Source organism: Thalassophryne amazonica, chromosome 6, assembly GCF_902500255.1.
Source record: "Thalassophryne amazonica chromosome 6, fThaAma1.1, whole genome shotgun sequence".
In the NCBI taxonomy this organism is placed as follows: domain Eukaryota; kingdom Metazoa; phylum Chordata; class Actinopteri; order Batrachoidiformes; family Batrachoididae; genus Thalassophryne; species Thalassophryne amazonica.
The window spans coordinates 12,108,820-12,129,583 of NC_047108.1; the positions used below are offsets into that span (position 1 = coordinate 12,108,820).

General features: G+C 41.6%; 1 protein-coding gene across 3 annotated transcripts in view; it reads left to right on the forward strand.

The window, feature by feature from the left end:
* The window catches only part of mgll (monoglyceride lipase), a 106,812-nt gene that overhangs the window by 54,241 nt on the left and 31,807 nt on the right, over positions 1-20,764 (forward strand). For all 3 annotated transcript variants that reach the window (XM_034171760.1, XM_034171759.1, XM_034171758.1), the window contains 2 exons: positions 1,124-1,230; positions 7,275-7,411. In XM_034171760.1, coding sequence (XP_034027651.1) covers positions 1,124-1,230; positions 7,275-7,411 — 244 coding nt within the window. The remainder of the gene's footprint in view (positions 1-1,123; positions 1,231-7,274; positions 7,412-20,764) is intronic.

Here is a 20,764-nt window from a genome sequence, read left to right on the forward strand (position 1 = left end):
AGTAAGTGCACAGTCGGCACGTGCACGTTGTTTGCAGCAGTAACCGTATACCACAGTGCTGCCTTCAGGGATGAAATAAAAGTTGGATAAAAGACTTTCATATGAGGCTGCACTGTCATTCTGCTGAAAAACAAAACAATGATCAAACATAGATTCTTTTCAAACAATTACTGAACGGACTTTGAATAGTCGTCCTTCTGACGTGCTTTGTTGGATTTGGGCGAGGAGGGGCGTGATCATACGGCAAGATCAACAGATGGATGAACGCTGTCGTCTTTCTGCATCTCTTTGCTCATCATCATCAAGTGCCCCCCCCCCTTCATCGTGCATCCAGAGACAATAATAAAGCACAGAAATGTTTGAATTTAACATAAAGAACCACGAACAAAAGCTTGTTTGTGGTTTGACTGTGCGTGAGCATTTCTGCTCCACGCGCCGTCAGTTCCTCCGTCTTCCAGCCTTCACTCTCCTCCTCTCTCAGGTCCCGTCCCACAGCCACGTCCCTTGTGGAGAGAAACGTACGTGCAGGAATGGTTTGATGAAGCAGGAGATGCTGCACTCTGATAGAGGAGAAAAAACAAAGTCCTGACGTCTGTCTGCCCACATCGACCCGCACGGGGGGGGCTTTTAATTTGTTTGTGAAAACTTAAAATGATGTTTTGTTTCCTCTCCTCCTTTTCCGATTATTCTCTCCCCCTTTTCTCTTCCTCCTCCCCCTTTATTTGATTTCCTCCCCGATTTCACACTCTTCCTCTGACCTCCTCTTTCCATCTTTGCTGTTTTGCACCGTATCCTCTCTTCCTTCATCCTCCTCCCTTTGCTCATCTGTCTTTTTATTCATTCATTCCTCTTCTTCCTCTCCCCTCGTTTCCTGTTGCCTGTCATCCTCTGTTCTTTTACCCTCCTTATCCTCCTCCTCCTTCACTCCCCTCATTCAAAAACATTCTCCTCCTCTTCACTCTTTTCCTCATCCTCCTCCACTCTCCTCCCTCTCATCCTCTCCTCTTTTACCTACCTTATTCCCTCTTTTCCTTTTCCCCTTCTCCTCTTTTTTCCTCTCGGCTCTCCTGTTGTCCTCTTCTGTCGTCTTGTCTTCCCTCCGTCCTCCTGATCCTCCTCTCAGGGCCCTGGTGTTGATTGTCCATGGGGCCGGCGAGCACTGCGGCCCGTACGATGAGCTCGCACGGCGGCTGAAGCAGTTGTCCTTGCTGGTCTTTGCTCATGACCACGGTGAGTCACACCGACAGCCGTCCCGCTCACCAGCGGCTCACAGATGCATCGATTTGTCAGTGAACTCTGCCTGTCTGACAAACTTAATTATAGGTCTGTAGGTTCAGTTCTGGATTCGTCGGCCTCAGCGCCGTCATGTAAAGGTAGGTGGTGATGTGTCGAGAAAACTCTGTCAAGAAAAACTTTCCATAAAGTCCACCATGTCCACGCGGTTCCAGTGCGAGAGGAAACGTCATCCAGATCAGGTCTGAGAGGAGGTTATGTTCTTATAGCATATTAGTGCTGAAAGCAAACATTTTGACTTTGTCATCCAGATCATCATCTTTCAAGGTAATTACATGGACATCAGGTCCACTTCTTGGTCCTTTGGACCACAGGTCCAAAAGCACCTGTTGGTGGTGGCTGGTGGACTCCGCCAGAGCTGCCCCTGGTCACCAATCCTGTAGTGAACTTCATGTATGAGATTTTGTTGAAGGTACAGTCAGGGACCGGAAAGTGTCCAGATTGGTGACCTCAGAGTCGCATCTCTGCTTTTTTGCAGATGATGTGGTTCTGTTGGCTTCAACAGGCGGTGACCTCCGATGCGCACTGAGCAGGTTTGAGGCAGAGTGTGAAGTGACTGGGATGAGAATCAGCACCTCCAGATCTGAGACCGTGGACTGTTTCCTCTGGGTCAGGGGAGAGTTACTGCCCAAAGTCAAGGAGTTTAAGTATCTCTGGGTCTTGTTCATGAGTGGGGGTAAGTTGGAGCGCGAGATCAGTAGACGGATTGGGGTGGTGTCCGATGATTTAACAGCTGCTGGACTGGACTGTCGTGGTGAAGAAGGAACTGAGTCAGAGGGCAACAATCTTAATTTACCAGACGATATATGCTCCTATCCTTACCTGTGATCATGACGTTTGGTAATGACCAAAATGGAACGGAAGTGAGATTCCTCCGTCAGGTATCTGGGATTACACTCTGGCACAGGGTGAGAGGCTTGACGATCCAGGAGGGACTCTGAGTAGAGCTGCTGCTTCTACCCACTGTGAAAGGAGCTAGCTGAGGTGGTTTGGGCATCTGGTGAGGATGCCCCCTGGTCGTCTCCCTAGGGAGGTTTTCCAGGCACGTCAAACTGGGAGGAGACCCGGGGAAGACCCAAGACATGCTGGAGGAATTATATTTCCCAGATTGAGGTGTTCTCAGGCTTAGGAACATCTCAAGATCCCTCAGAAAGAGTTACACGACTTGGCTGAGCATAGGGAACTGTGGACTGAGCTGCTTGGTCTTCTGCCACCGTGGCCTGGACCTGGATAAGCCACAGAAAATGAATGAATGAATGAAATGTGGCACTTTAGAGATAAATTGAATTGAAAATATGTGATTCAATTCTCATGGAAACGACCATGGTAGCCATCTTGGATTTGTAAAAATTACAGCCTGAAATGGGAGCTTCTAGAGCTTCTCAGCTTCTAGAAGAGCTAGAATCTTGATTACATTGACTATGGCTAATGTATACTAAATTTTACCTTGATTTAACCAGGTTAGTCCCATTGAGATCAGGTTTTCCTTTACAAGGGAGACGTGGACAATTGTAAAGTTTCCATTTCACCTAACCTGCATGTCTTTAAATGTGGGAGGAAACCCACACAAACACAGGGAGAACAGGCAAACTCCACACAGAAAGGCCACAGGTGGGAATCAATCCCATGACCTTCTTGCTGTGAGGCAACAGTGCTAACCACTAAGCCACCGTGTTATATGTCTGCAATGTCACATTTATGGGTAGCCATCTCAGCTTTTCAAGTGACTTTGCCAACATATATGAACCATCGCTGATGGAATCAAAATCCGAGCTCATTTAGAAGCTGCCATACAAATCCAAGATGGCCACCACAGTGGTTTCCGTGAGAATGGGATAATGTATTTTCAATTCTATTTATTTCTGTGGAACTATATTCCCAAGTGCAGGACCAACAGACTGAAAACTCCTTTGTTCCTCAGGCCATCAGACTGTACAACTCCTCACTCAGGGGGAGGAGAAGTAACGGGAAGACAGAGGATGGGAATGAGAGGAACAGTAGTAGCCAGTAAACCCATATTGATCAGTTTGTCTGGTATTTATATTGTGTATTTATATTTGCAACCTGTTTTTCGTTTTTACTTTCACTTTTGATACTCTGTCTGCTGCTATACAATGCTGCTGGAACCTCAATTTCCCTGAGGGAGTCTTTCCATGGTATCAATAAATTTCTATCTGATCTAATCTTCAGGCATTTATTTTCTGCTGCTTATCCGGATCCAGGTTGCAGTGGCAGTACACCAAGCAGCTCACTCCACACTTCGCTGTCCTCGGCTAAGTCCTGTTCACTTACATGTACATTTTTGTAAATGGCACCATTGGGTTCCTTGGCCCTAAAATGTGTATTTAGCCACTGGAATTTAGATCCTAAGCCATCTAGAAGCTGAGAAATTGAAAAAAAAAATACAAATTTAGGCAGCCATTTTTACACAATCAAGGTGGCCGCTGTGTTGGCTTCTTGGAAAATGGAATAATCCATTTTCTGATTGGCTATCGTATACACTTTCCAAAAATGTACAGCCAGTCACTTACACAGTTGTGGTGCTGTGTTGTGCGTTTCTGAATAAACAGATGTGCACTCAGCAGAATGAGGTGTATCTGACTGATGCGTGCGTCCAACTGGAGTTTGCAGCAATCAATACCTCAGGGCTGATCGGATATCGATTTCCACACCGTGAAGATGGCTTTAAGGTTGACGGTGAGGAAACTCATTAAGGGACGCACATACATGTGCATTTATTAATACACACATTTTAAATTACAGAGGAGGAGAGCGAGGAGGCGGAGAGTCGCGCGGTGTGAGCGGCAAATGTTTAGGAGCTTACTGCTTTTATGGGTTCAGCGGTCACCATAGCAACCCCTCTCACCTTTTAGCTGCTGCAGAACACTTGAGGATATAACGCACACACACACACACACACACACACACACACACGCCATGTATACAGTACACTCTTTGCACACATCTGATATTGATTTATTTAAAAAGAACCCCAAATCAGAAAAAGTTGGGACAGTATAGAAAATGAACAAAAAGCAAAACAAATCCATGCAGTGATTCTAACATTTATTTTGACTTCTGTTTCGTTGTAGACAGTGTGAACCTGAGACATTTCATTGGATTTGTTTATATACAGTGCACCCAGAAAGTATTCACAGCACTTCATTTTTTCCACATTTTGTTATGTTACAGCCTTATTCCAAGTAAAATGAAATCTTTTTTTTATTTATAATAAATTTGCAAAAATCTCAAAAAAAAAAAATCTTTTTCACATTGTCATTATGGGGTATTGTGTGTAGAATTTGAAGGAAAAAAAAATTTGTCCGTATTGGGATAAGGCTGTAACAGGGCCATTTGGGTGCCCTAAGCACAAATGCTTTGTGCCCCCCCCAGAAATGAACAATAATTCAGAATATGTCAGTGCGGTTCTCTTTATTTCCAAAATAACTTGTCAATACTCAATATTAAATGAATATTGAGTTATTATTTTAATGATAATTTATTAATGTTTTGAAAACAGCTGCAAATAAATAATTTTGCATTAACAATGGCACCAAACATGACAAGAAATAAATATAAAATTTAAAATAAATAAATAGCATGACCGTTATTTTAAAAAATACTGATTTGTGCAGCCACAGTAGACTGAACATTACACTGAACTTTGTAAACACAGAACAAAGTATTCAAGTATTTAAACTTGTAAACATACATGTAAGTGATAATGTGCAAATTTCTTCAGTAACTAATATAAATAATGTATATTACTTACTGAAGAAATCTGCATTTATTAATCTCAACCTCTCAATCTCAACCTCAGACATCTGTCCAGAGCGTGGTGGAGAGTCCAGCAGGTGCGGTGTTGGTGGGGGGGGTCAAAGGGGAGAGGTCAGTGCTTTTAAGTGCTGCGCCTCCACGACAGGGAGAGGAACAGGTGAAAGTGCGCCCACGCTTAAGAGACGAGGAACTCCAGGCCACTTGGTTAACCACCTGCGGGATACCTGGCTACGTGGACAGATGCGTAATCTTGTGTGTAAAGTCTCCAAAATTAATTCTTATGAGGAAAACAACAGGGTTGCGGGTCTGTCCTCACGCAGAGAGGAGCAGGAGTCAGATTTAGTTCCCGCGGGCAGGCTCAGGCACTTTTGGAGGTGAGCTTGCTGCACTGGCTCTATGGAGGAAACAGTGAGCTGGAGACAGGGGCTCCGCGGGCGCAGCGTAACGCAAGGCAGCGTGTGTCATGAGTGCACACCTACGCTGGCTCCTGTGGGTGACACGGACTAACAGTGTGAGGTCCCAAAACGGTCGAGCTCAAAGGAGGCACACGGAGAGTGCAGAATGAGAATGAGAGGGAAAATAAAAGGGTAAGAAAGACGAGGATGGAATGAAGGGAGGGAGGATGACGAGAACAGCTGTGACTGGCTGGTGACCTCAGCCACCCGCGACCCTGCCAGGAAATGACAGACGCACTTTGCACCTGATTTTCCAGACTTCCCTGCGATCCTCAGCCGCTGGTTACCGCCTGAGTGCTGCAGTTCTCCGTGTGCCCTCCCGGCATCATACCAGCCAAAACACAACGCGATGACATCACCTACAAAATGTTTGAAGGGGGGAAAAAGTTGCCCCAATCTTTGTAAAATGTGATGCAAATTATTGGTTGAGTTAATAGGGTTTTAAAAAGGAATATTTTGCACCATGTGTCATGCTCAGTTGTCACATTACAGGGTAACATATGTCACATGCCATAGAATCTAGTGGACATTGTTTGACATGTACTTTGCAAACCAAGCATTCATCACAGTCAAAACTATTCCATTTATTAGTCCTATTGGCTCAACCAATAATTTGCACCACTTTTTACCAAAATTGGAGCAATTTTAACTTTTGACTCCTGTACAAACTGAAATTGACCTTTGTCACCATTCTTGCTATTTTTACCCCATAACTCTATAACATTCAGTCATAGATAGTTCAAACTATACCTTTATGGAATCTTTGTGATCAGACACATAATGTGGTATAGCTTTCAATATGATTGGAACATTTTTAAATTTTGACCCCTGTGTAATTCTTCATTGACCCCTACCTGGCCCGCACTTTTTTATGAAGAACATTCATGCCAAATGTGATGTTTGTATCACCAAGTGAAGGATTGTTTCAGTTATCTGCTGCACTATTGGGACACTGGTCCAATTTATCAGGTAATGCAGTCTCAGAATTGTCCAGATGAGTCTTTACGAAATGTCTGATCTGCAGATATCTAAAGAAATCAGACTTTGACAATCCATATTTCTCCTGAAGCTGCTGGAAGGATGCAAACACATCCCGAATATACAAATTCCCAACACAACACAGTCCAAACTCTTTCCACTGATCAAAGGCTCCGTCCATAGTTGAAGGGATAAATGATGGATTTGCTGATATTGTCAGTGTAAAGGATACGGCTCTAAGTTGTATATATTTTGCTGTCTGTTTCCAGATCTGAATGGTACTATGTATAATCAGATTATAGTTGTAGTATGATTTTTTTAATCAAATGGGAGACATTATAATAGCCCCTATCGAGTAAGGAAGATGATCCTCCTGTTCCATATCCAGTCATCCAGAGAGCACAGTCGTCTCATCTAACCAGTGGGAGACACAACGAATGTTTGCAGCCCAATAATAATAACACATAGTACAGGAGGATTTTCCTTAAAGGAACATATAAAATTTCAGCTGCAGTTTGCCAGAAGCCACCTGGAAAACCCGAGCCTAGATTTGAATGGCTTTGTTTTTACTTCACTCCATCATGAAGGAGTGAACGGGGACACAACAGACAAATGTTGCACCACTTTCTCCACTCACATCCACAGAAACCAGTAATTCTTTCAGAACAGAGATGGGTGTCTTGGTGGCTTCCCTCAGTCTTCCTTCAGCCTGGTCATTAATAGGACCCACTGTGTGCAGTCTTTGTTACAGTCTGTCTCGTCCTCTCTCAGTTGGCCATGGACAGAGTGAAGGTGAAAGGATGAACATTAAGGACTTCCAGATCTACATCAGAGACTCTCTGCAGCACATCGACCTGATGAAGTCCCTCCACCCCAACCTGCCCGTCTTCCTCGTGGGCCACTCCATGGTAGGACGCTTTACAGGTTCTGCTTCAGCTTCTGTAATGATCCAGGCAGCACACTCATACAGAATCAGGTGCAAAAGTGAGGTTCATCACCGAGCCTTTGGATGTGTTTTGGTGAGCACTGCAGGTGAACAGAGAACTACCACCAAGCTGCCACCAAACAACGGTTGGGATGAGGCTGACGTAAACTGTGCTAAAGGTTAATGAGCACTTGTTCATCTTAAAATCATTTTCAGGCCTAAATTAGCAGCAGTGTTTCCACAGACACCGGATTAAAAATGAAGACCAACCACATACAGCTGTATGTAAAGGTTTGGGCACCCCTGATGATTTCCATAATTTTCCTTTATAAATCATTGGTTGTTTTGATCAGACATTTCACTTAAATATATCATATATCAGACAAACACATTGATATTTGAGAAGTGAAATGAAATGTAGGATTTACAGAAAGTGTGCAATAATAATTGAAACAAAATTAGGCAGTTGCATAAATTTGGGCATCCATGTTATGTTATTGATTTGAATACATTTAGCACTAATTATTGGAACACAAAATTGGTTTGGTTTGCTATATGATATATTGAACTTAAATTTCTGATCCAGACAACCAATGATTTATAAAGGAAAATCATGAAAATCATCAGGGGTGCCTAAACATTTGCATCTGCCAAAAAATAAACAACATAATACTACAATGTCCTCGGCCGTATGAGCATAAAAATAGGAAACAGAATGTAACCTTTTAACCTCTTAAAATAGGTCAAGGTTAGCCATCATGGCCAAGGTCTGTGTCCCAAGAATGTTCCCTGTGAATTTTAAGATCGTGGCAGTAATAGGACTGGACTTACGCTGAGCACAGACAGATGGACACAAGGCCTTCACAGTACCCGATGGCCATATTTTGGCCTCAGGTAAAAATAGACTAGAGCACCGTGCGCATAGAGCGCAAGCCTCCACCAACACTATTCTCCCAATTCCGCAAATTTTTACCTTGGATAACATTTTCAAGGTCAAAGTCCTGTTAGAAGTAGCTCTTCATAAGCTAAAATAGATGTGATCAAATGTCAGGAGGATGTATTTAGAGCATACACTTGAATCAAAGTTTTTTGTTGTTGTTGTTGTGGTTGTCAGGTTTTCTTTTCTCAACTTTTTAGTTTCTGGATTGTTTTGCAGATAATTTTCACAGAACATTGGTTATCTCTGCTGTGTACAATTTATTACTTCTTAACACTTGGTTTCTGACTGATTACTGAAAGACAAACAGGCATAAAATTGGAACCTCCATCCAATTTTGGTGATGTAGGTAAATCCATAACAGAAATATGAGAACGATTGAGGCACTTTTGATTGAGATATAATACAAAATATACACCAAATGGACTTTTCAATATTAAATTCATATGTCCACAAAATCCATAATCCGGAACACATTCGATTCAAACTTTGCCAGATGATAGTGAGTGCCAGTCTGCACCCCACTTTCAAATATGAGGGTGATTGGGGCACGTTTGAGTAAGATATAATGTACAGTATACATTAAATAGGTTTTTCAATGCTGAATTTAAATGGCCACAAAATCCACAATCTGGATCAAATCCAGATCAAACTTTGTCAGTACATAAAGGACACCATCCTGCATGATACTCCCAAATATGAAAGAAATTTGATCTTTTTTGACAGAGTTATGAATTGTTGAATATCCATTGAATGGTAATGAATGGGGATTTTCCAAGATTTTTCATTGGTTTGACCTTTGACCTTGAAATTTGAATCATTTCTTGCCTATCATGATTTTAATCCTCTGTAAAAAGTGCATAACAATACATGAAAAATTGTGGGTTACAGACTGTTCACAAACAAACAGGGTGAAAGCATAACCTCTGCCCAACCCTGTTACCAGAGGTAAAAATGAATCAATTAAATGTGTACTAACCTTATAGTCATGGTCTAGTCCTGACCAAGGTATTTAAAATGTTTTATTTATTTATTTATTTTTCGTTGTTCTTGTTTGTGTCTGTGCTGGTTGGTTAGCAGGTTTACTGAACTGATTTCAGCAAAATGTGATGAAAAGATTGGATTTGTGTGTCAGACATGTTTAACACACAATTTATTCATCTAAATTATAATAAACTTCTCAAAAATTCTTCAACCAATGTCAATAAAAACACTCGGAGAATTCATTAATGTTGAACCAAACACATCAAAATGTAAAAAGGTACCGTAGGTAAAAATGTGTTTTGCACATTATGACCGCCTCAATAATGATCTGATTGTGAGCAAGACAAGTTTAGTTTTCAAATTTACATGTTGAACACACGCAGCTGTGTTTAATTAAAAACTGTAAAGACTTGAATGAAAGGACACTAGTTGAGAAAACAACAATAATTTAACAATATTAAAACACTCAAAACAATTCATTGATTATGAAAATAGTTGGTGATTATTTTAGTAGTTAAGTGACTGATCGTTGCAGCTCTACTCCCTGCACAGGTAACAGCTGTGGTTGTATTTAAATACAGTATCATCGACAAAACCAGATTAACTGGCATGTTGAGAGTCAACGTGCTAGTTAATAATCGAGTTATGCTGCATTTACACATAACAACAAGTCACGAATGCCACAAATCTACATTTGTGACAACCCACATGGAAACGATATACATAAATTTTATAAAGTTTATATCTGTTCTATCTGGAACTTGTAAGTAATGTAAGTGACAGCCAAACCAGGTATAAGATCCTTAGTAAATTTGTACAATATGTCACTTATATAAATTGGGAACTTAAAAGAACAATATATGACAGTAATTCCACATACAGAATCTTTAGTAGATATGTGTAATATCAAGCTGAGACTTATAAGTACAACACATGTCAAATATAAAGTTTATTACTGGAACCGATGGAACTTCTTGTAAATTTTTTCTATTTCTTTTCTATAAGGGAAGTACCACAAATTTTGATTGAATTTGATGATTCGGGGCAGAGGCGTCACGCGCCATCTTGAACTGTTATGACCTGTTACCACGCGTTACGATTAATGGCACGAATCATTGTGCGCAGTTCTGAATATTGTCCCGTGCTATTTAATGCCATGGCGAATCGTCACATGAAAGCGCATGACAATTTGTGTCTGTTCTTTACAGCTTTCGTGTTGATTTGTAATGACGCCTGACAGTATGGGCCCCAAGAACCATCATGAATACACCTCAAATGCTGTCAGGCTCTATTACGAATCACCTGGAATCGACACACTCAGTTGTCAACTCCAGGAATCGAGGGTGATTTGTGATATTCGTGAAGCGTTTTTTGGCTGCCAAAAATCACGACTGTCATGAACAGACACGAGCTGTTAAGAAGCCTATTCTGATGCGTTAAGTCACGTTACGAATGCCACGAATGATGGAAAATAATATTCGTAACGCATCATGCCTATGTGTAAACGCAGCATTAGCGTTTTACACCCCCCAGGGCAGGAAGTGGTTATTGAGAATGGTACTGTGTGTGTTTGCACGTGCGCACTGACGCTATTCAAAAACTGCTGGTACCGTTGAAGGTTTTAGACAGTTATTTGGTTTAGCTCCAAGATCAGCTCAAGTCAAGTCCTGACTTTATCGAATCCACCCAAATCCCTTTCTGAATAAAGTTGGTGTTAACTGAAGTGCATGTTTTGTTACAGGGCAACAACGTGTTTAATTCCCCAAAAATATGATTATTTAAATTTTTTCATGGAGTTCTGAGTGTTGTCTGTCTTAAAAGGTGGCTGTAAAGATTCATGATGCCATGTTTTCTGGTGTTTTATTAACTTTGGCATGATGCTGACATCTTTACAAATATTGTTTCTGTGTGAAGGCTAAATTCCGTCTGCACGTCCACGTGTTTTGCAGTACAGATGGTGGTATTTGTTGACCTAAGATTGGCTCAGTTTGCTTTGTTGAACTTTTCCACAGTGACATTTGTCACAGTTTGCTGCTGTGGGTCACTGACAGAGGGTCTTCAGGTTCAGTGACCTGCTCAGGGGCACTACAAAAATCTGCAGAATGTATCTACACAGTAAATTTAACAAAAATCACCCATGTTAAATTCAGACTGCCAGTGTACATATGGTCCTACACTGACCCAGTGTGGGACTGGAGATGCTCACAGAACTGTGGCCGGCCCAGAGTGCAATATGATGTGGACCCAGGGGTCGTCTGTGCCCACACATGTGCTGACACACTGGGCTTCCTGGCATCAGAGGCATTCCAGCGTGAGCTGGTTGATCAGTCAGGAGTGTGCCAGTCAAGCTTGCGCCGAGCCACCAGGTGTGTGGAATGCAATCATCGGAATCTCATGTAGGTACATTCCAACATTATAGCACATTTTGCAGCGAGAGCCAGTTTCCCGAAAGTAATAGGAGCTGTTAACTGCACACATGTTGCCATAAAGGCGCCATCACATGATGAATTTGTTTCGGTTAATAGGAAACATTTTCATTCCATCAATATTCAAATCATATGATATGTGATGTGCATCAGGTGCCTGGCACGGCGAGCCATGTGGGGCTGCTTGTGTTAAAATAGTTTATGTGTGTAATTGTTCTGTACGAAAACCAGCGTGGACACATTTGGGAATGTGCACATTCACATATGTTTTTTATTATTATTATGTATTTTTTATTTTGCTTGATGGTGAGCTGCAGAGCTTCTTAACAGGCTTCCTGTGTTCAGTATTTGTCAATAAACGTGTGTAAATTGTGATGTCACACTGTCAGCGGAGGCGCGCCTCACCTATTTAACGTCAGTGTGTGCGCGCTGTTCTGCATGTTGGCCTCACACACACGCTCCGTAGCTCCCACAAACATTTTTCCAGTTTCATGATTAATCCATTTATCAGTTTACAGAATAAACTGTCTCTGTGTGTCTCCACATCATTTCCAGTCATCTGTAGTATAATTTCTTTCCTGTGTTGTCTGATGTGATGTCGTGAGGAATCCCTGCTCAAAGGGCCTATTTAAATAAAATTGCATATTTAAATGGGGCGTGACTAGGGAGGAGTTTGGTTCCATGCTCAAATCCACGTTCAGTGGGATGTACAAATGGAACGTACATGGATTCACAGCTACACACACTTTCATATATCTGAATATATTTGTGCTTATGCCAGATTCAGGGTTTTGGCATATGCCAACCTTTTATAGAAAGTCTACGCAAGTCTTTGTACATGAGGGCCTGGACCTTAGATCTCTTGCAAAGGTAGCAACATCACCAAACACTTCTGTCCAGTGACCCCACAACACCATAAGATCTTCCCAGACATCTCTGGTTCTCAAACGCTGATGACCCTGAGACATGAACATCACTGTTGAGATCACTGAACCTCTCACCAACATCTAAACTTTCACCAAATACAGATACACTTCTGACAACAGAGTCCAGGAAGTAACTGAAAGCCTTGATCTTGATCCAAGACAGGTATAAACCTAGACAGACAGAGGCACACTCTCACGAGTGCCACTAGCTTAGCTTATGGCAAGCTAAACGGGAACGAACAACTGTCCAGTTTCTGGGTATTCTGTGTTAGTATGCGCCCGTGGCTGACGTGCTTGATGAATTCCTGCGCAAAAAGTAGTTCCCAGTTAATTGTGATATATTCCTGTGAGATAATGAGTATATGCCATCTAAATCAATTCTAAAATTTACCAGTAATAAAATTATAAAGATAACTGAAGTTTTAAGAGTGACCGTAATAAACAATTAAGAAACTTAAAGTTTATGAGCAACTTCACCTGTTATTGTTCAAGCACATTGTAAACATTGACACAATGGAGTTTGATGTGGAAGAGTTCAGAAAGATACGATTGGAATGGTTTGATTACCATTTACAGTCAGCGATGAAAGACTTTGGTGTTAACTTTGTGTTAAATTCAGAATGTGGCGAGTTGAATCACTGGGCACGAGCTATACCACAGTTCCAAAATAGCAGAGATGTCGGTCCAGTGAGAGCGGTACTCTGAGCAGCGTGAGACAGAGGGTAGCTATCACGTTAGCTAACCACATTTATATGTAATTCTGCCCTACAGAGGCATAATCTGCTGTGCAACTGTGTGATATAGTTTACCATCAGTTCTAACCCTTAGCAAAAAGTAGTATACTTTAAGTTCATTTTATTAATATGCTTCAGTATAAGTATAAGTATAAGTATAGCAAGTACTACAGACCGTGTACTGTTAGTATACTAGAAAGTACACAAATTTAATACTTTTTTGGACTAAATTGGAACATTTCAAGTTTAGAAAAGTATATTTTAAAGTTCGTTTTAAGTTTGCAAAAGTACACTTTAAAGTATACAAGTACACTCATCTATATACTCTCAATGTACTTGATATATCCCTCTCCTATGTTTAAAGTATACCACAAGTGCACTTTTCGATATACTGCCATTGTACTACTTGTGTACTTTGAGTCCCTATTTTTAGTTTATTATCGTATACTTAAAGTATACTGTTAAACACATTGGTTATTTCACTATTTTACTTTTTATACTTTAATTTTGCTTGGCATATTACTTGTAGCTTACTATTTCTATACTGAAAATATAGTCCTTAAAGTATTCTTAAAATTTACTCATACTGTATGTACACAAGAGTGTGATGCATTTAAAAAATCACAAGACAGAATGTTGAAAACAAGTTTGATATATTTTCAAACATTTCAAAAACAAAGACATATGATGGTCTCTCCAAGATCAAGTCCTTATTTGTAAAAATGTAAACATAGCGTCTTCAACTGAGAACTAAAGTCCTTCCTTATTAAAAAAGGTAAAAGAAAAGTGCGAACCTTTGGAACCAAAAATAAATAACTACATAGAAAAAAAATCTGTACTTTTATGACTTCTTTTCAGTTACTTGAGTCAATGGCTTAACCAAGTGCATAATAAGTGTTAGTACTTTGTGGCAGAAAGACGTAAAAAGTATACTAAAGTATAACTTTTAGTATTAAAGTATAAGTGTAAGTCTTAGTATTAATGTACTTAGACGTTTGTTTATACTTTTCAGTATAAGCCAAGTATACTTCACTATACTATTCTTAAGTATATAAATATAGTTTATAAAAAGTCACCTTCAAGTATACTTCCTCAAAAAGTAATTATTTTACCAGTAAAAAATAAGTATACTCATAGTACACTTGAATAAACTTCTTTTTGCTAAGGGAAGATAAGATAGGTTTGTGCAAATCCTTCATCTTGTATGTAATTGGCAAGTTATTATGCAGATAATTGACTCGCTAGCTAACTAGCCTGCCATTGAACTGGCTCTCCGTACTAGCATGGTAGCATACTTAGTATGAGTAAGCTTTAAACTTAGCTCATGTGTAGCACCTTAAAAGGACTAGTGTTTCAATTTGCATCTTGATTTGAAGTGAATTAAAACTGAATTTAATTAGTTTCCAGCTAACTCAAGTTTTTGCACCTTTTTCACTTTTTTGCATGATTAGCCTCAAATTGACATTAACTATCAGCATGTCTGCACAAGGTCTCCTGCTTCAGAAACAAGAAAAAAAAACATAATAAAACCAAAAATGAAATACTTTAATGTGTGACAGACAGAAAAATATTTAGCTTTACCCCCCATAGAGACTAGAAGTGGGCGGATCGATCCTAATATCGATAATATCGATACCAACGCTGGTATTGATATTGACTGATCCTTTTGTAAAAAGATCAATTCTCAAGCTTTTTTCTCTCCTGCACGCACTGACTGCTGCACACGCAGATTCATCAAAGTCTACTCTGCGCTGTGTCACACAAGTCTAGTCTGCGCTGTGTCACACAACACGGAGCAGCGCACCCTCCCCCCTCTGGTCTTTTGTTGTTGCGCCGTCATGTGGCTCAGCGGCGCCAGCCAACAGTCTTGCAGGTAGGCTCAGCCTGGCCCGCCCACTTAGTCCTCTCCTCTACCTCAGGAGATTTTGTTTTAAGTTGTGTTGAATGATATTTTTTTAAACAAAAATGTTGTGATAATAAAGTATTTTGCTGTCACGTACGTTTGGCGAAATTCTATCCTCGGTCTTTTAGATCCTTTGGATTTATGAAGCTTAAATATGAAAAAGTATCGGTATCGATATCGGTGATGCTGGGCCTGTATTTACTTGGTATCGAATCAATACCAAAATTCCCAGTATCGCCCACCTCTAATAGAGATTCACACTCCATCTTGAAATACCAAGTTGTGCTTTAACTCTTTTTCTAGTTTCATATTGAAGAAGGAACATTAATAAGCAGTGCGATGGTGCACGTGCTTAGAATGGTTGTTTCTCAAAAGGCGGAGGCTGGCTTAAGTTCACCTGTGCTCAGTTCTTCTTCCACATCTGGAGATGCACCACTGTCTGCACCGCAGTTGTAAACCACACAATTTTGTTTGTTTTTTTCTGGTTGTACATACAAGGTCTGTTAGAAAAGTATTCGACCTTTTTATTTTTTGCAAAAACCATATGGATTTGAATCATGTGTGCTTGCATCAGCCAAGCTTGAACCTTCGTGCGCATGCGTGAGTTTTTTCACGCCTGTTGGTTGCGTCATTCGCCTGTGAGCATGCTTTGTGGAGGAGTGGTCCAGCTCCCTCGGCGGATTTTTATTGTCAGGAAAATGGCTGAGCGACTGCCACTTTGCTGCATCAAAATTTTTCCAGAAACTGTGAGAGACAGCCAGGTGGAAACCATTCGGAAAATTCAGATGGCTTTCGGTGAAGATCTTATGGGCATCACACAGATTAAGGAGCATTACAACCGGATTAAGGACGGCTCACAGCGGCTGAGGGCCCGCCGTGCTTCGACCGGCGATCGACAGGCTGAAACGACCAGATCATTTCCAAAGTGAAGGCTGTGTTGATCCGGGACGTCATCTGACTACCAGAGAAATGGCAAGAGAGGTGGACATAGCACTTTTTCTGCACATTACACTGTTACAGGAGATTTTGTAATGAAAGACGTGAGGCGGAATTCGCGCGTCAGGACGGAGCCGCATAATGGCGCAGAACAAAAAGCACCTCCGTGTTGGAAGTCTCACGGGACATGCCCAGCTCTTCCACCATTCGGAAGATTCAGACGGCTTTGGGTGGCTTTTCAGTCGAGTGAGTATCCGAGAAATTGTCGAAGAGCTGAGCATGTCACATGTCCTGTGAGACCAACACGGAGGTGCTTTCGTTCCGCGCCATTAGCGGCTCCGTGGCGAATTCCTCCGCTCCTGTTTTCCTGACAAAATCTCCTTTAACAGGTGAATGTGCCGGAAAAGTGCTGATGTCCACCTTTTCTGCCATTTCTCTGGTAGTCAGATGACATCCCGGATCAACACAGCGTTCAGTTTGGAAATGATCTGGTCATTTCAGCCTGTCGATGGCCGCTCGAAGCACAGCGCGCCCTCAGCCGCTGTGAGCCGTCTTTAAACCGGTTGTAATGCTCCTTAATCTGTGTGATGCCCATAAGATCTTCACCGAAAGCCATCTGAATTTTCCGAATGGTGTCCACCTGGCTGTCTCTCACAGTTTCTGGAAAAATTTGATGCAGCAAAGCTCCAGCCGTTCAGACATTTTCCTCACAATGAAAATCCGATGAAGGGGGTGGACAAGTGCTCACTCAAAGCCTGCTCACAGGCGAATGATGCAACCGACAGGCGTGAAAAAACTCACGCATGCGCACAAAAGTTCAAGCTTGGCTGATGCAATCACACGTGATTCAAATCCATATAGTTTTTGCAAAAAATAAAAAGATTGGATACTTTTCTAACAGACCTCGTATTTATTTGTTTTATTTATTTCTAAACAAAAATGGATGTTTTGATGAGGACATAGTCACTGGAGTATTTCAGACCGAGCACCGCAAATGTGCAGTTTTGAGTCTTTTAGAAAACAGCTGGAAAACCGGTTTCACACAGAGAACACAGAGAAAAGAAGCAAATTAATTTGAGTAATGTCTCAACATGACATACCTCATTGTGGAGCGGCTCAGCGGCGCTTCAGTGCTATTAAACTGTATAAAGCCTTTTACAGCAGATGTGAAATGCTTTGTGGAAAAAAAGACGTCTGCTTGTTTGATTTTTTTTTTTTTTTTTGTTAAAGAAAAAGCTGCAAACACAAAAGTCTTTGAGCCACCAGGAAAAAAATAAAATGACATGCACTGAATGGAACATGATTAATTTTTAATTCCAGCTTAAACGCTGACAAAACCTGCTTTAGAAATATAATATATGTATGTGCAGAGATGATTTTAGCAGTGATTACAGTTTGTTGCAGGTCTGCAGCTCAAATTTGCTGCAAATGTCTGTAAATGATGTTCTGTTTTTGGAAATGCTTATGCTTTTGTAGAAAAGAATTGATTCAAATTGGAGTGCACGACACGGTCGCTGTTGACCTCGTTTACCTCAGAGGACAACAACATGACAACAGCCTGTGATTGGATATTCAGTTCAATTATCTGTGCTTGTTTGGAAAATCCACAGATTCTGGTGAATTACATTCAAATAAATTGTGACTGCTGTCTTACTGGTTTTGTAGCCAAACATTGTTTTATTTTCTGCTGTATTTAAGATCTGTGCTTTATTTCAATACTTTCTTTATTCAGGAACATCTAATTGCCATTAATCCATTAAATGCTTTTTCTCTCCTCTTATCTCCTTTCATCACTGTTCATCTCTTTTCATCTTCTTTCAACACTGTTCATCTCCTTTTGTTTCCTTTCATCACATTCTTCTCTTGTGATCACCACTCATCTCCTTTTATCACCATTCATCTCCTTTTATGTCCTGTCATCATTGTTTATCTCCTTTTATCTCTTTTCATCACCATTTCATTTATATAGCACCAGATCACAGCAAAATTGCCTCAAGGCGCTTCACACAAGTAAGGTCTAACCTTACCAACCCCTAGAGCAAGCACACAGGTGACAGTGGTAAGGAAAAACTCCCTCTGATGATTTGCGGAAGAAACCTCAAGCAGACCAGACTCAAAGGGGTGACCCACTGCTTAGGTCATACGAATAAACATTTTTAACAATACAGAGGAAGATCAAATTTTATTGAGAGTTATTAAGTCCACGCAGACGTACAGGACAGCACCAGTTGGTCGGGGGTGTGGATTGGGTCTTCAGATCCAGCCTTCAAGCATAGTAATTTTGCAACTTCCGTAGTCGACCTTCATGTTCACTCATGATTGTAAACACACAGGCGTCAGCACCACAGGCAGAGGACGCTCACGCTGTCAGTAGACCCCCTACATGAAGACTGCAGCATGCAGCACCCGCCTCAGGTCTTCCACCTCACAGTCCGTCCGGACCCTTCAGTTTGGATCCATTCATCGTTCGTACCTTGGACAGAGAAAAAACATTTATCATGTTCATCTCTTTTGATCACCCTTCATCTCCTTTCATCACCATTCTTCTGTTTTCTTCACGATCATCTCCTGTCATCACTGTTCATCTCCTTTCATCACCATTCATCTTTTTATCTCCTCTTATTGCCATTCATCTCCTTTCATCACTGTTCATCTGCTTTTATCTCTTTTCATCACATTCATGTGTTTTGATCACCCTTCATCTCCTTTCATCACTGTTCTTCTGTTTTCGTCACGTTCATCTCTTTTTATCTCCTCTTATCACCATTTATCTCCTTTTATCACTGTTCATTTCCTTTCATGTCCTATCATTGCCATTCATTTGCTCTTGTCTTATTGCATCACCATTCATCTCTTTTGATCACCATTCTCCTTTCAACTCATTTCATTGCAGTTCATCTCCTTTCATCACCTTTCTTCTGTTTTATCATGTTCATCTTTCATCACCGTTCATCTCTTTTTGCCGTGTTCATCTCATTTCATCACTATTCATCTCTTTACATCACCGTTCATCTCCTTTCATGTCTCTTGATTAGTTTATCTTGTTTTCTCATGCTCATCTGATTTCATCAATGTTCATCTCATTTTACTTGTCTCATTTCATCACTGTTCATCTCCTTTCATCTCTGTCTCCTTTTATCTCCTTTCTTCGCTGTTTGTCACTGTTCATCTTTTTGATCATTGTTCATCTCTTTTCATCACAGTTCATTTCCTTTCATCACGTTAAACTTTTCTCATCAACATTCATCTCTTTTCATCATTCATCTCCTTTCGTTACATTTATCTTTTTTCATCAACATTCATCACTGTTCATCTCTTTTGATCACTGGTCAGCTCCTTTTATCATGTCAGTGTTTTCTCATCAACATTCATTTCTTTTCATCACCAGCTGAGGTGGTTCGGGCGCCTCCCTAGGGAGGTGTTCCAGGCATGTCTGGCTAGGAGGAGACTCCGGGGAAGACCCAGGACTAGGTGGAGAGATTATATCTCCACACTGGCCTGGGAACGCCTCAGGATCCCCTATTCTGAGGTGGTTAATGTGGCCCGGGAAAGGTAAATTTGGGGTCCCCTGCTGGAGAATGTTACCCCCGCGACCCGATCCCGGATAAGCGGTTGACGATGAGTGTGAGTGATGAAGTGTCATGAAATGATGTCACTTCTGTCTGAAATGTTGTGAAAGTGTAGGAACACGGACCCACAACAGGGGGCGCAAATGAACGGACAATGGAGGAATCAAATAACACTGTTTTTACTGTTGTGAAAAAGGCACAACAAATACAACCGATTACAATATGGAGATCGAGTCTAATTACAACGGTGTCGTGTGGGCAGGCTCGACGATAGGAGACGTCTGTCCAAGTCGAACCGGAACCAACCCGATTTCCTCTGCCACCGAACCCCGGGAATACTGGAGCCGCCAAGTCCCGAATTCCCAGGTGGCCACTGCCTCCGCTCGTCGGATCCGGTACTGCTGGCAGGAAACAGAAACAGTCAGGTGTGGATGCGGCTGCACCCAGCAACACGGAGGGTGGAGAGTCCACCTCCACCTCTCGTCAACAACAATCAAGAAATGTAGGAAGGTGAGTACTTATCCAAACGCTGTCTGGTAGTCAGCTGTCCTACAGATAATCACAAGAACACAATTAAAGTCACACGTATGTGTAGGCTGAGTTTGTTACCTCTTTGGTAAGGTGATATCTCGGCAAATGAGGTGGAGATGCCGTCCTGCTGATATACCTCCTTATTGATTGGGATCAGCTGTCTCCAGTGATGGGTGACAGCTGTCATCCTGGCTGCTCCCGTAAGGCGGCAGCGCCCTCCGGTGCCTGGAGCCCGCACTCCAGGCAGGGCGCCCTCTAGTGGTGGTGGGCCAGCAGTACCTCCTCTTCAGCGGCCCACACAACAGGACCCCCCCCCTCAACGGGCGCCTCCTGGCGCACGACCGGGTTTGTCAGGGTGGCGACGGTAGAAGTCGGCCAGGAGGGCCGGGT